The sequence below is a fragment of the Lissotriton vulgaris genome, chromosome 11 (genome assembly GCF_964263255.1).
Source record: "Lissotriton vulgaris chromosome 11, aLisVul1.2, whole genome shotgun sequence".
NCBI lineage: Eukaryota > Metazoa > Chordata > Amphibia > Caudata > Salamandridae > Lissotriton > Lissotriton vulgaris.
In genome coordinates, this window is record NC_141699.1 from 942,595,307 (window position 1) to 942,612,241 (window position 16,935).

Consider the following 16,935-nt stretch of genomic DNA (forward strand, 5'->3'; position numbering starts at 1 on the left):
TTGTGTGGGTCCCCCGACATTACCCTAACCAGAATACCCTGCAAACCTCTAATTTTGTTGAAAAAAATCTATTTTTCCTCACATTTCTGTGTGAGAAAGTTGTAGGATCACTGGGTTGACACAGGCCCTTGCCCCATGCATACAAGTGAGGTATCATTTTACTCGAGAGACTGAGGAGAACGCTGTGGGGTAGAACATTTGTGCCGGCACGGTGATTCCACCCAAAATATGTGGAAAATGTGTTTTCAGCTAAATTTGAGGTTTAAAAAAGGCCTAGCACAGGTAGGGGAAGGCCTAGCAGCAAAGGGATTAACAGAACAATAAACCATTAAACTGTACTTCTACCTGGAAATTTGGTGATTCTGGGTCCACAGCAAGGGTTAAGATCCTCCTTTACCCATCAGGAATAAACATAAATTTGCTTGTAAAGGTAATGTTTCTCTCATGATTTATACCCTGCACTGGAGCAATTCATAAGGGTGAATCTTAGAGAGCTTTGGGGCAAAGGCTCAAAGAGAGTGCACAGCCACAACAAAAGAGGCGGTGGAGACCGGGAGCCACATAAAACATTAGAACCAGGAGAAATTTATCACACCAATAGGGACAGTGCATGGTAAGCTCTCAAGAAGCTTTTCACTCAAAGAATGAAAGAAGAAGGATACTAGCTATGCACACACAATGTTCCTTGGTTGACACCCTAGATAAAAAACCAAGAGAGTTTTGTCTGAATTTGCTGACTCTCACATTATTGGTGAGAGCAAGGAAAAGAAAACTATAAACAGTCATTAATGTGTTCTAGTGAGGCTCAAAGAGGTTTTGGGAGGCTAAGTGACTGATACCTAAATACAAGAATTCTGATGGGGCAGCAAATCAAACCTGTTTGTTTTTTCACTGGATGGTGTGTTTCGCATGTGGGATGGGTATGGCATTTGTATGTGTATCAAATGATTATAAAAAAAAACTCAAGATTGGTTAAACAGGCAGGCAATTAGGCGGAAGATATAATTTGTACTTGTTCATTCCTCACGATTGGATCGGAACTGAGTTGGTGCTGCAATGTTCTAACTAAGTAGCAATATAGGGGCCTATTTATGAAATGATTTGCATCCCATTTGCATCACGCAACGTGGTACAAACTCCACGCAAACCTTAAGATTTATGAAGCCACACAATGCCACTTTGCGAGGCCCTGATTGGCTCCATAATTCTGGACTAAGGCAACGCTGTACAAAGCGTTGCCTTTCTCTGCCCTGGCAAGACATTCCATGGGTGTTGTGTGGGTGTTCCCACGCAACTCACCTGGCTTTTGACGCATTCCCAGGTTTACCAAAACTGAACCCACTGCTTTTCACCAGGCCTGCCAAAGGGCGGATATAGATATTAAAAAGCATGGGGCTGAGGGCATATTCCTGCAGAACTTCCGAGGTCAGTAGGAGGGGTTCTGACGCTGTGTTTGCTGAGAAGACCTGGTATGTAGGTCTATCAGGAAGGAGGAAAACCATGCCAAGCAGTGCCTTGGAGGCCCAGTCGGATCAGTCTTTCAAAGAGAATAACATGGAACACAGTGTCGAAAGCTGCACTGGGATCTAACAGGATCAGAGCAGCTGTACCGCCCAAGTCCATAAGTCATCTTATATGTTTTCTGACTCCTAATAGGGCGGTTTTGGTGATGTGCCCCTCTCGGACACCAGACTGGGAGCATTGAAGGGCACCCTGGGTTTCCACAAATGAGGTAAGCTGAGATATTACATGTTTTTCCAGTATTTTGGGAAAAAAAGGTAGCAGGGAGATAGGTCTAAAATTGTCTTAAATACAACTAATTTCCCTGTCATGCAGTGCAGCGACCTTGCTGCACAGCATTGCGTGACTTTTTTGTAAATAGGCCCCATAGAGCTGAAACTCATCAGTGCCTGTAACTAGCCAGCATATGAGGAGGAATAGTGCTGTATTTACATCTATAAGATATTCAAATGGCAATAAAGCAAACTTGGAAGAGACTTACAAATCCTGCAAAAATAGGGAATATATTTAAGTAAAGTTGGATGAAAAGATTTTTGTAACATCAGCATTGTGGAGCAGCTGTATAGAAATGAAAAGCAGGCAGATCTTTGCAGTTCCGGTTTGATTTAAGAGGCAGATGGGTTTTCTGCAAATAGGATCTCAGAACCCAAGTTCAACTGCTTAGGTTTTTTTGCCCATGGGCTGATTGCCATAGTTGGTCTATGATCTGATTTTAAAGCTCGTCACTTCAACACATCTGATTATTTACCTATAAAACAACCATCATCAACATGAACATGATGATAAGTGCAACTCTTACAAGTACAATTCCATGTCACATTTCCAAGTTTCTAGCAAAAACAGTAGGCAAGCTTTCTTCTCTGGTTAATGTGCTATTAGTATTCAGAAATTGACTCCTTAGGAGTTGGGAAAAAATGAACTCAGGTGGTGTTTTAAAAAATAGCCTTGTCCCGGCTCAAGAGTTTGAACTACAGGTTAGACAGATGGTCATCTGCTTTTTCTAAATAAATAGAGTTGTCACAGCCATTGCTATTCCTTGTAATACCTTCAAGGCTATGATATTTGAGGACATTGTTGTGTGGGCTAGAGATCAGAAGAGAGGATGTGCCGAGCTTTAAAGAATGGATTGTAAAGGTATCAATTAGATACTCATAAGAGTTGGTCTCAGGATGAGCCTGGAAAACTGGGATTATGATTCCTCTGAGAACCCAAATGCAACTACATACTTCAAGAAAGAATATGAGGAGTGAGAAAAGAAGGCCCATTTTTGGTATGATCAAGCAGAGTGAAATTGGAGCAGAATAAAAAGGACAAAATAAATAGGGTCTGGAGAGATGGTGAGTAAAACTAGCACAATAAGGAAATATGTTTGCAGCACTGTGAGAAAAAGTACTTGGTGAATAGTAAATCCTGTCTGTCATATATGAGAAAATATGTTCAGGATATTGATATATTAATTTTGAATAACTTTGTGGTCTGTGGATTTGGATTCACCGGGGAGAGACCGAGACCCCCACCCCCTCCTGTAAAGACACCTGCGGCATCTAGAGAAGCTGAACGTGTCTCATTTGAAGAAAATCTTACTTCTGGCATCTACTTTCTGAGCAGTACTGTCCCCAGACTTTCCTTGTTTCAGGTATCCACGAAGATTCAGTCTGCTAGGCTAGAGCACACAACCGGGGAATGGGGAGGCTAAACTAGTGGCGGCTGGCATCAACAGGAAGGGGGGGCAGGCGCATGCGATCAAATACAGTTAAAAAATATAAAAATAAATATGCGCGCACACATAAACTTAAAATAAAAGTAAACTTATCTTACTACTGCCCCGGACATCTTGCGACTTCAGCTCAGTGACCAGAAAACTCCCTAGAATAATCCTGATGCTGCTGTCAAGCTATGAGATCAGCAACCTGATTGGAGGGAGTGGCCTCACTCGGCACTCCACAGCGCTCTGGAGTCTCAAGACAGCTGTCCAAAGAGACATGCACACTTTAAAAAGTGCACACACAACCCATCCTCCTCCCTGCTGCTTTCATTCACCAGCAGCCATCCCCTGTCCTGATGCTAGGTTCAGGACAGGAGGATGAAAAATAAAATGGTGATAAATAACGTTTTATTTTCCATCTTAGGGCTTTGGGGGAGTTTTAAGTTGGGAGACGCTCCCATTATTCAGGTATTTAAAATTTTACTTGGACTACTGCTCCTATCCGGCACAATGAAGACCTAAAAGAAGAAATGTTTTGGCACTCTGTATGTGCAATTTAAATATTTTCTGTAACTTTCTTTAAATTCGCATGGCAAACAATAATGTTCCTACCGGAGAACGACGGCGGGACAACAGGTACAAGGCAGGCACTGACCAGAAAGACTGGTCATCCCCTTACCGCTTCCCTCCAGGAAGCCTTGGCTAATAACCCAAAGCGTATGCATGAGAAGGGAATTCCCCTCTCACATATAGAAAAACGCCTTAGTGAGTGTATCACATAGTCTGTACCACAACACTAAGTCTGTTTTATCACACCACACCTTTTTAAAAAACGGTCCTGAGGAAAGCCAGAATACTCTAAGGCACTGGCTGAAAAATGTCGACCATCTGAAGGACGCAGGGGGCAGTAACTCGCCACCCTCACGCGTCCTGTAGCCTTACTTTTAACCGCTGGTGACGGCCCAGTTATTAAAATTTAATTTACCCTCGGGTACTGGGACCACCACCAAGACGTTTTAAATCACAACTCACCTAACCTCACTGCACTCTCAGCAATATACCAGCTCCGCTGTAATCAGGCGTCGTAGCACACCCGGGACATACTAGGTGTCACTGGGTGGGCCCGATGATGAAGCATGCCACCAACTAAGTTGGTGGGTGAGGGCTTCATGAATACACCAACAAGGTGCCCGTGACAGAACTAATTTGAGTACTGTAACACTTTGGTAAATTTAAGCTAGTCCTCTTTGTTTAATCACATATAAACCCTCGGGGACTCGGACTAGCTAACTAGTCCTCTCTCTCCCTCTTGTTACACGCAAACAATAATGTTCATCATTCAGTAAACCTTTCATAGGGTAAAGCAATTCATTTTCCTTCATGACCTTTTTATTTCCATATTCTTCATGTTTATCATTGCCTAATATTCTTTGTTTTTATGTTCAATTTTTTTTAGCATTTTATAATCCTTATTGTATATACTTTCCCAGAGTGACGGAGTGTGTTTCCAGTGTGTACATTTGTTTCATAGTCTTTCTCAACAGTGCAAGCCTTTCTCAAGGCTTGCACTGTTTTGCAATCTAAGTGAAAATGCCCCTTCACACAGCTAAGCTATGAAAAGGGGTCTATTTGCTGTTATGGATATACTCCATGAATATCGTATCGGGAATATTGATCTGTCGAAATATACTGGCCTAAATATCGAGGACCAAAACTTCCACAAGGTATGTGTTGATAGATCAGTATAAGCTTGGAATCGTTAACTCCGCTTCCATGTACCTTGACAACATTTCCATCTTCAAATTGTGTTAATATGGAGTTAAGAATAGTAAATCTATACTTGCTTATGTCCTCAATTTCTCAATATTTGGCTCCTGGATATTTAAATACAATATTTTGGCAGCAGGAGCGGCTGGTTCAGGGAAGAGTGGTGGGCTTTAGGGCAGGGACAGGGCGGGGGGAAGCCAACAGATGACGCAATAAGGAAAATACAATAGAAAAATAGATAAAACCACTTAACGTGCGCTCGCCGCATTGCTGAGTCGGCGATGCGGTGAGCGCAAGGTAAGCAGTTTTATTTATTTTTTAATCTAATTTTCCTTATCGCGTCATCTGTTGACTCCCCCCGCCCAGCCTCACCCCACCGCTCTTACTTGAACTAGCCATGCCTGTTTGGCAGGTCGATATTTCAAACACGATTTTCAGACACACAACCCATTTACATAACAGCATAGTTTATTTTCAATAAAAGAGTGAATCTGTTTTGTTCACATTATATGTTTCTTTTTGTTTCCAGTTACCTGACAAACAGCTCCCTCTGGTCGCAGTGCCTTCAACCCTATTATGTGGTCGAGTGGAATATAATATTGTTTTCAATCCTGATAGCACTGAGTGCATTTCAAGTGATCGTCTGCCTCATTAAAGCATTCATTGAGCTAAAAATATTGCTATGTGGGACCCATTCTGTTGTCGTCCAGGTAATCAAATGTATTTATTTGACGTATGGATATCAAAAGTTGCTCTGTTGTTAATAAAAAGAAAGGTACATTGTGAATAATTGTGCAATTGATTTTTGAAATCATGAAATTGAGGTAGGACACATCAGATTTGGATGCCATGAAACCAAGTCAAGTATTTAATTATAAGTCTTCCATTTCTATATTTTTATTCATATTCTCAAATGTACAAAATATAGGGAAAACATTCTGCAAATGTAATATGCAGTACTTTTACTGTTAGCACATAACCTTGAGTCTTTACATTTTACCCAAAAGTGTATTCTTCATATTACATTTATATATATAGAGATACACATTGGCCACATTTTTAAGTCCATTTTAAGAATCAGACTTGTCATTTGTTTAATAAGCCCCTAGCTAATCTAGAAAATACTTGTCAGTACATAGCTTTACAGTACTTTTCAGTGTTTAGCATTTGGGATATTAAATGGAACGTCCCTGCTTCCTAAGGTCTAGCATACATTTTAGGACACTTACCTATAAATGGATCTAAACTTTCATTGTCTTTTTACAAATGTGTATTTTATATGGGATAAAGCCCTCCCCCCTCCCCCAGTTCATCATAAGGATATTGCAAGTCAAAGAGGAGTACCGTGATCAAAGAAATATGGAGCAGAGGCCTTTCTCCTTTATAATGTCATGGAATTTCGATGTGACTTGCCTTGCCCTATTGACATTTGAAAAAGGGTACTTTATTCCTTATAATACATGGTCACACCATCACCCTTCCAAACTAAGCACTGTAATTCTTGGCGTCTAGTTCTTTCATATGACAGACATAGTAGGGTTGAAGATATGGACAATGAAAACAGGATCTGTAGTGCAAAAATAAACACACCAAAAATAATTAGTAATTTGTCTCAAGAGGATGTTATATCAGTTGAATGTCAGATTTAAAAAATGCTGTAGTTCATAATGATCAGAAACTTGCAGTGAGATTTCCTGTAATGACTGAAGCGTGCAAGTAATCAATTTCTTGCCATATATAGCTCTTCTCTCCTGAAAAAAAGAAAAAGCCAGTAGGTGTTTTGAAGGTTTAACTGCAGCTGTAACTAGCCTCTATAACATGCCTTTTACCTTGACTGTTGGCTTTGACAATAAGCATTACAATGTTACAAATCAACTGTAATAACTTATTATAGTTGAGCTGCTATGTCATTTCCTGATTACTGATAAAAAGAGATGGCACAGCTCGACTGTTATAAGGAAACCAGCTTTTATACACAGGGCGTTAGGCTCCCATATGTACTATACAGCAATTAATGCTGTCTCCTCTAGATGTGTGAAACTGAGGATCTGTTTTACATATGCAATTAAATTGGACCACCAAAACGTTTAATAAATATGTGAAAAACGACACATCTGAAATTTACATTGAGAACATTTTTAATAGGTCACCAGGGAAGGAGAAATTTGTGATGCTTCACTAACACCTTTAGATGGATGTAAAACATTACACTGTACTGAATACGTTCCGATTGGATGATCACCCATTTGCTAGAGGCAGCAGGACAGGACCTCCTTGAGGCTGAGTTGGATTGGAAAATCAGCTTGCATATTATTAGGGTGACAAGAAGAGCAGGCCTCCTTGCTCCAACACACTGTGCTTTACTGGTGTGAGGTGACACACCATAAAAACTGCCTCTTGTGGAGTAATTCCTCCAACTCAGGTGGGTGTCATGCTTCATCATAGGGCGGGCTCTTCTTTGGGCCGGCGCTGCAATGCCCAACGGGCCCATCGAGCGAAGTCTGCTGGAGATCTTTTGGTTTTTTTGCCGTATGTGAAGTGTAGGTGCTCTAGGTGTAGATTGGTGTAGTTTTGAGTGGGTTAAAATAGACTAGTGGTACGCTAGCAATTGTAATACATGGCTCCTCTTGTTTAAGTTTAAAAAACACAGTGGTTGTGAGGTACCTTTATAGCGGCAGAGACGGGTTCGTGCACCAGTAAACCTTTTAGCCTGTTAAGTTAGCACAGCCTCTGCTTTTATCCGAGGGGGCCACACTATCAACTCTAATCGGGCGGCTTTTACGGTAACCATATTAAGGTATAATAAACGCATTAGCTTTTTTCTGACATACTGCTGTGGTTGGGTACTTTTTACCCACACTTGAACACCAAACCGCTGTGTAGATTAGGATTCCCAGGTCCTGATGAATTGCGACTTCACACAGCAAGAAACATGTCAACACACCTATGCACAATACCATGACATGGAACAGACCATTATTTCTGTTTTCAGCCACCACTATGTTTTTTAACCTAGACAAGAGGACCCATATATTAAAATTGCTAGGGTACCACTTAGTCTATTTTAACCCAATTACACCTGCACGAATCTACACCTAGAGCACCTACACTTCAAATATGGCAAAAAACAAAAGCTCTATGGCAAAGAGCCTCCTCAAGGGGCCACTGGGCAATGCAGCACTGGCCCAATGAGAAGCGTGCTCTATTATGAAGCATTACACCCACCTGGGTTTGTAAAGGCTCTTGCTCTTGAGCAATCAGATGCCCCGCTCTGATTACTCAGCTCTACGCTGACCCTGCCTACTCTCTTCTCAAAGAACTGCATACTCCTTCTTTGTAATTTCAGTATTTAAACTGTGGCAGCCCCTTTCATGTGTCGCATTTAGCCCTTTTAGGAACTAAAACTGTTCTCATATATTTTCCCCAACACTTGCCGTACCATATAGCTTCATATGTGCACTCCTAATTTTAGTGGCACACAAGTGTCCTAGGAGATGTATATACAACTCTTTCTTAGTAAGGTGATACCCAAGTTTGCACAATCTCAAGTTAAGGAAAACATTCTCTGATCACTGCTGAACACATATGCCAGAGGCGAAAGAGGTAAATATGTAGACCGAGACAGAGCTTCTTAATAGAATATACACCTTGGTGAGAATCGGGTAGTGTAAAACACCCCAGCAGCTTTCAGAAACGTTGTACTCTTTGAGTAGCCAATGGTAACCGTCTGATGATTACATGAGGGCTCTGAGCCAATGTGCAACTGACTTGCTGCAACTGTCATTATGTTTCAATAGTTCAGTGTGGCGATGGAAGTTGTCCCTGACTCATTGGCCCATTCCAGAGACACTGGTAGGTGGAGTTGGCCCAGGCACCTAGGTTGACTTTTGGATCATCTAGGTTGCCAATAAAAGTAGGGCATTACATTTAATGAATGAATGAAGGATTTATAGAGCACACAGCCAGTTGGAGAAGTGTCCTGGTGCTAAGAGAAGGATCCCATGGACACACCCAGAAAGTCAGACCTTACGATCCCACAGAGAAATGTCAGGTTCTAAGCTTTTGGAGGAATGTAGTCTCAAGGGGGATCAGACGCAATTCGCATTGGAGCTCATTCCATGCTTTGGCAGCATAAAAAAAGAAAGCTCTACTACCCTTTCAAAACGAGGGATCGTCAGAAGTGAAGCAGAAGCAGAACGCAGCACTCTGGACACTGGACAAATCTTTTCCCTAGTTAGCCAGAGCTGGAGAGAAACACAGCCCTATGACATAGGACCAGGGCTTTAAATAAGACCAGAGTAGACAATAGAGATCTAGGAGCGGCTAAGTAAACATAAGGAAGCCTAGCCACCACATTTTGGACCACCTGCAGGCGATTCACCAGAGCCTCTGCAATTCCTAAATAGAGGATGTTAGCACAGTCCAAGCATGAGTTGATTAGTGCATGGATCACCACTCTCCTAGCCTCCAAAGAAAGGAGGAGAAGTGTGGCACAGTGGCAAGGGCTGCTGACTCCAGAGCTTATGGCTCATGGTTCGATTACCGGCAGCTCAGCCCAGTACTATGTGACTCTGGGCTATAGCTCGCTTAATCTCCCTGATGGCCCACAGCACCTTAGACCCTTAGGGTTGATTAGTTTGTGCTTTACAAATACCAGGTTTATTTATAAATTCTTCAGAGTGTGGAGCATGATGAAACACTGGCCCACCACTGCAGAGATCTGCGCCACATGGATCAGGCGGTGTCCAACTTCACCCCTATGTTTTTGACTACCAAATCTGGAAGTGGATATGGCTGTCAATGCAGGGGGCCAGAGATCAACACACCAGTTTGACACATATGTTCCAAATCAGATAATTTCTGTCTTCTCCGCGCTGCATTTGAGTGGACTACCCTGAATCCAGTCAAAGACGGCTCGCATGCGATCTGTAAAAGATGCTGCGATTGAGGCATGGATGCCATCGAAGGAAAAAGCAATTGGGTATCGTTGGTGTATAAAAATATTTTACATCCAAACGGCTCGACTACAAAGGCCAGATGACACATGAAGACATTGAAATGGGTAGGGCTTAATGAGAAGCCTTGCAGGACACCTTGGTTGATAGCATTGACCTCCAAAGAAAAAGGGGTGAGCCAAACTGAGAGGCCTCTAGAGTCCAAAAAAGACTTGCACTAGTTCCACCCAATACCCCCACACCCATAGCGGACAGTTAGTGGAGGAGGATAGATTGTGGGATGGTGTCGAAAGTAGCAGGCAAGTCAAGAAGAATTGAGGCCTCATATTTACCCAAATCAAATGACCATTTAATATGGTCCGAGATCTCCAGTAATGCTGATTCCGTACTGTGACGGGGCGAAAGTTATATTGACTGCGAGGTACCAGCTTGCCTTGCTCACGATACTCAGAGAGCTGAGCATCCACCCGTTCTTCCAGATCTTTAGGAAGAAGGGAAATGGTTGGGGATCAAGTGCAGGCTTCTTGGGAAGAGGGACCTCTTTGGCCAGTTTCAAAACAGCAGGCACGACCACAATGGAAAGAGAATGGTTGAAAATGGTGTTGATCACAGGCTTGATGACATCTACTGCTGCTGCTAACAAGTAGAGGGGCAGGCATCCAGAGGGAACCCAAATTTACATTTTAAAATGGCTCACCGAGATTGTTCCAATGAGATAGGCTGAACTGGATGATTTAGGGGAAAAATCGATACACAAATTAAGATACAAATATTGTGGGGGCGCTGATTGCATGGTTAGCCTAAAACACCAGTTGGTAGGTGGCTAGACTAGTCCTCACCCTGAAAGTAGCAGCTGAAAGGCAACAGTACAGGGGAGAGCAGCAAAATGAACAATACAAACAGTGCTCAACTCCTGAGTTCAAGACCTCATTCAGTCATGCCGCTTTCCTCACAAGGTCCCCCTCTTTCCCACAACAAAGCCCTAGTGAGAGTGAGAGTCCCCTTCCACCCTGCCATGGCAATTCTCACCCTGTATCCTCAACATACAAGGACCAGAAGCAGTGTTGCTCACATACCTTCTGCAGGTCGGCATCATTAGATCAGAGTTCATATGATGCCATCTCCTGTGATGTCATGTTAAGTTAATTAGTGATCTTATTGAAATGCCACTCATTTTGGTCACTTGTTTGCCAGAATGCTTTTAGGCCCTTCTAAAGCACTCCTCTTATCCTGTAGCCCCATGTGATTATTCCTTTCCAGTTCCCCACCAAGACATTTTTCAACCTAGTGGTGGTGGCATGGGCCACCAGGGTCCACTAAGAAGCCCATCCTGCAGCGACTCGCCCCAATACCCAATACACTGGTGACAACAGTGACAGTCCTGATGTGTTCTCTGGTGTCGTCAATCCTCAGTAACTCGGAGCACCTTGAGACTGAGCCTAAGCTTCCAGCAACTACTTCTACAACAGTGTACCCAGCCTACCTGCATATCACTATCTTCTGTGCCACAGATGACAGTGTGAAATATCAAGAAACAGTGGTTCTTGTGGAAACATTGGTTGGTTGGGTACATGGATAGTTTGAAGAAAAGCGCAATAGCAATATGTTTGGGTCAAATGGATGTCCGACAAAGAGGTAGCCACGAACCCCGTTTTTATATTTGAAAATTTATATCAATTATTTGAGATAAACAATTTCTTATGTATTTCTTATGTACAAAATGATAAGTGCGAAGTGTCCCCAGTGTAAAGTTGGAACCAAGAAAGGGAAATGTAGTGACATTTGTGACAATTACAACGTGGTTTCCATTATTTTTGACAAACGACCATTAATATTTTCAACAATTTCTTCTAGCACTATAAACAATAATTAGTGCTAGTATAATGATTTGTTCTCTTCAGTTCAACGGCGTTTCGACCCTTCAAAACAGTATAGGGTCTCTTCAGGACCTAGTGATATAGGGACATCTGGATCAAAAACAATAAGTGCGCACAGTCATGTGGATTCCGTGTGAACACCGGTCAAGTGAAAGAGAAGAAAAAGATACTCACACTGGACCCAGCCGGGTACTCCGTGTGAGGGAAGCAGGAGGGTGGGGTGAGGGCTGGCGCTAACAGGTGATGAAAGGCTGGCAGAGTGGCCGATGGCGATAAAGGCAGAGATTCACTGGAGGAAATCTTTGCAGTGAATGGCGACACGTAATATATCTGCGCAGGACTGGATAGGTCCTGGCTGGTTATGTCCTTCTAAATGAAGTCTGAATTAAACGTGTGCCACCGCTACCCGTCCTTCCTGTAGTTGCTGCCGGGTGCGGTGACCACAGATGACAGTGTGGGCTCTCTGTGGTGCATTACACTGCTGAGGTCATTGTGCTGCATTTGAGTCAGGCACAGCCAGCGTGTTTGCACTGGTGCATATCAACTCCTCTTTGTTGCTTCCATTTGTCCCTCAGGTAGGAGAGAGTTGTTCTTTTAATCCACTAAAGACCCCCTTTTAGCAACAAAGTACATATTTGTAAGTGGTGTGAACTTTTGTTCCCTTTAACTTTTCGCTAGTCAGTGCTACTTTGTGGATGTTAATGTTCTTATTCTTTGCAGACAAAACACAAATATTGCCATTTTGAAGCATTGACTGCCACAAAGAGAAATGGAGCCAAATAGCACAACTTCACACATATTATTTATACTTAATAATGCCAAAGTATAAATGCAAACAGGGTGGCCATAAGCAGTTTATGTATTACAGGTATATTGTTCATTTTTCCTAGTTTGTTCATTAGCCAAATTACTCTGACATAAACAATGATAGCATAGAAGTAATCTCAAAGGATGTGAGTATCAGGGACCTAAGATGATGTCATCTCTATAGTGCAGGTGGCCACAGTGGCTCTAAAAGAACTAGTGGGCGCTGTGTACCACATTAACGTCAAGGCCCATGATCACTTTATGGAACTGGACCCATTGCTGTGCGATACCTTGTGCAGTGGCCACGACCCTAAGCCTTGAAAAAGCCCTGTGGGTGAAACACGCGTCGGCTGCTACCGTATCAACAATAATTTGATTGGATAATTAATAACATACAGATCTGATTGAAGAGTGGGACTTGATCTTTTCACTGAGTTGACAACTGTAGGAAATTGAACTGCATTTTGGAAGGACTTATCTATATGCTGATTTCTTTGTGCGTGACAGATAAACTGGATTATAGATATAGTGATTGGGTGTGCTCAGGTGTAGAGTATAAATTTATTGTCCAGGGTTCTTAGAATCTGTGGACTAAGTAACACTCCAGTGGGTAGGTGTTTGACACCCTAGAAAGCACCCAGTACTGCATGTATTTAAATTTAGGAACTCTCCTTTATTCATGATAAGTAAGTAGATGTGCGTATTGATTTGGGCAAACCCACGTCTATGTGTTCTATAAGGTATTCAACCTCATTGAACCCTGCTTGGAGGCAACAAGACCTACCTGAGCCGCGGAGTACCAATACCCGGGGTATCAGACCCATTTATAAAAAGCAAGAAGAGTCCACTCCAGATTCCCAAAGCACCAGAAGCAAGCACCAGTTGAAGGAATTAGAGACACCCAAGACCCACTCCCTGAGTGGCCCAGCTGTACCAAGATCACCTCTCCAGGTTGCCTGCTCCTGTCCTCGAGGACCCTAAAGGCGCACGACGCACGGTTGAACTGTTCGCTCTACACCTGGCCCCACCTGCCCCAGCACGGACTAACCAGCTCTGGTCTAGTGGTTCCTAGGCCCTTGCAACCTCCTCCCTCCAAGGAGACCCACCAGCCTTATCTGTAAGTACACCTGTGCAGTGCATTTTCAAGTGACCCTCTTCGTCTTTGTGCACCAGTTTCCAAGACGCTCAGCAATCTACTCCTGCCTGATCCGGGAAGCTCCCAAACTTCTCCTGTTGGAACTTTGGACCTGGTCCGGACATTGACCATAAATGAGAAGGTGAACTTTGTGAAAGCATTGCCTTATTTTATATGCATTTTTGCTCTTTTTCCCCATTGAGTCCTATGGTACACAATTGTGCACAAAAGTGATATCTTTTTTAACTTTGAAAAATTGTAACTCCGAGAGTAGTTACCTTAGAACTGTGTTCTTGGTCTTAAAGCATATATAAAAATCGACTTTATTTTTTATCAATTGGTCTCTGATTTACTCTTGAGTGTGTGTTTCATTTATTGCCTCTGTGAGTACAACAAATGCTTAGCACTACCCTCTGATAAGTCTAACTGCTCACCCACACAACCTCAAAAAGAGCATTAGAATTATCAGCTTTTATCTCTGTGTATCATTTGTGGATTCTCTGGACTCTCTGCACATTGTACTTCTTTTTATACAGTATAGAGAGAGCCTGTTTCCTACAGCATGCTAGTGCCACTAGTAAAAACTATGAATGCACCTTGCTCAGGTACTAGATTCCACTACGTATAGAATGAACCAACATGTGTTTCAGGAGAAACTCTTTAAGCAAATACTGGACAGGTGATAAATTGGCACAGACACTATTTGTGCTTTTGGGTGATAGGATACTGACTAACAGGGTTTATCCGACCAGTAGAAGGGCAGAATGCGTCGATACACAACACAATATGGAACCACCCGTCATGCTGTTCAGTGGGCTGGTGGAAATGGGAAGAGGTGTGCTTCAGCTGCTGCCAAAGGGCACTGGGCTGTTTTGGATGGGCTGCTATCTTGTTAGAGGGCATGGGCTATTTTCTGCTGGAAATTAGGTGGATTGTACTCTATTTGTACAGTAGAACCTCTGCTGTGTTTGGAAACTCCAAAATTATAGCAATCGCACAACAGAAAAGCTATCACATTTAGGAACATATGGGCCCTCATTAGGAGTTGGTTGCTAAATTCCCATATGTGCTGTAACTGCTGCTACCATACATATTGGAATTACAAGTGTTCTGATAAAAAAATAGCACCCCCCCCAGACAAACTTCAGCATTTTAAACATGTCCATATTTTTTGTGGGAGTAGTAAGTGCCGTGACATTCCGATTTTGGTACCAAATATACCAAAATCCGCATGTTGTTCCACATTTACAGGGAAAAACGCAAAAATGGGTGTTATTTATCACAACGAATAAACTCCTAATCTGCGGATTCAGTCTTTATCTGGTGTGATAAATATTGCAACAATTACCGCCAGCTCGTAATGAGGGTCTAAATCTTCATATATTGCCTTCCTTATCCAGATAAAGCTGCCACCAATTTCATCGGCGCGTTTTAGCGATTATTGGTCATTTACCTTCAGCGCCATCCTCAGGGCAACACACGCCAGAATTGCTACATTACAACATTCAAACTATGGGGCAGATTTATAAGTCCGTTGCGCCTCCTTGCACTGCTATTGCGTCACTTTTATTTACGCAATATTGGCGCAAACAATGTGGCCAATTTGCAACATTCCGCATCTAGGGAGATGCGTCACGTTGTAAAGCCCTGCGTCACATTATACCTGCGCCAGGTATAATGTATGCATGGTGGGCGTTCCCACGCAAAAAGCCATGTAGAGTTGGCGCAGTGAAATTTACTAGATTTCACTGCGTCACTCTTCACCTTCACTGTGTTAAAATCCCTACGCCTGCTCACACCAGGCATAAGGAATGATGCAGGGCTTTTTGTATGGGACTCACCTAACTGTTGTGGCACATTGCTGGAGTTGCACCCCTTTCATGAGCAACTCCAGCAATGCTCCACTTCTGTGCCAACAGATGCGTCAGAATTTCTGATGCATCTATTAATCCTGGCGCCATGGAGCACTGTATTGTAAATACAGCGTATCCATGGTGGCGCAAGGACATTTGGCACTGGTGCAAGGAAACTGACACATCTATGCAGATACGTCAGTTCCTTGTAAATCCGCCCCTTTGTTTTAAAATATATGAGGATTTTTTAAACTTTACCCAAAGAATTTCAGGACTGGAATTAAAAAAATTAAACTCCCCGCCATTGCCCTTTTGAGGACCATTGAAATTTGTCCAAAATTCTCGGAGTGGAGTTTGAACAGTAAATTAGCCTTTCCAGTGACCACAAACAATTCTGCTGCCCTGAGAGCGGGACTGACCTCAAATGCTCAGGTCTAGTTTAAGACCACCTCCAAAACGTCCCTAGCGTAATAGCAGGTCAGTCATAGCACACTGAAATGGAAGCATGTGACGCTATAAGCGATGTTGCTGTCAATGGTACACCAGGTGTAGTGGCACCAAGGCACATGGGCCCAAGGGTTCCTCACTACCCCAATTACACATGTCCTTTGTTATCTAAATTAGGGTTTGAGGAGCCCATTTGGCTTGCTTGCATTGACTCCCATGACACCCTGGCTACGAGGTCACCGCTCTATGCGCACCCCATTGTCTGGAAGTTCTGGTCAACCTATTTACACACTGCAGTGGTATCTGTTGAGTGAGGGCGTTATGAAGCTGTGTTAAACTATTTTGCTACTCTAATGGCATTGGCCTAGTGGCTGTTAAGCTATATGTGTTTTATGCCTTTGCGATCATTCAATAATTGTTTAATTCTCATTTTTTAATCAAGTTATATTTCTGTTTTGCAGCCTGAATCCATTTGAGACTGGACACACCATTTCATAAGGAAAAAACCTTGCTGTTTTTCAAAGTTCACTGTAAAAATGTATAGCTTAAATTCATGTATACAAATTGTGACCATACTTCATCTTTAAAATCATCACTCATGGTACGGTTATCGTCAAATAAACGAAAACAATACACATGCACTTTTTGTGTTATTCAAATCTACCTTTGTGCTTGTTTTATTAACGCTTTATTTAAATTTTATTTTTTTGCTTATTTTATACTATTAAAAAAGATCCCCTTTAGTAGTGCTTTCCTCACCCTGGTCTCTGTCGAGCTTGTGGGCCTGCTTCTGTGTGCTCCATGGTCAAAGTGACTCCAATATCAAAGGTTTTGGCATTCGCACCAGGACCGGAATGGCGTACAGGCC

At 42.6% G+C, this 16,935-nt stretch overlaps 1 protein-coding gene across 1 annotated transcript in view; it reads left to right on the forward strand.

Moving 5' to 3' along the window:
- Positions 1-16,706, forward strand: part of TM4SF18 (transmembrane 4 L six family member 18) — a 147,587-nt gene extending 130,881 nt beyond the window's left edge. The window contains exons 4-5 of the mRNA XM_086944895.1: positions 5,523-5,703; positions 16,529-16,706. Coding sequence (XP_086801021.1) covers positions 5,523-5,703; positions 16,529-16,543 — 196 coding nt within the window. The 3' untranslated portion in view covers positions 16,544-16,706. The remainder of the gene's footprint in view (positions 1-5,522; positions 5,704-16,528) is intronic.
- Positions 16,707-16,935: the final 229 nt, after the last annotated feature.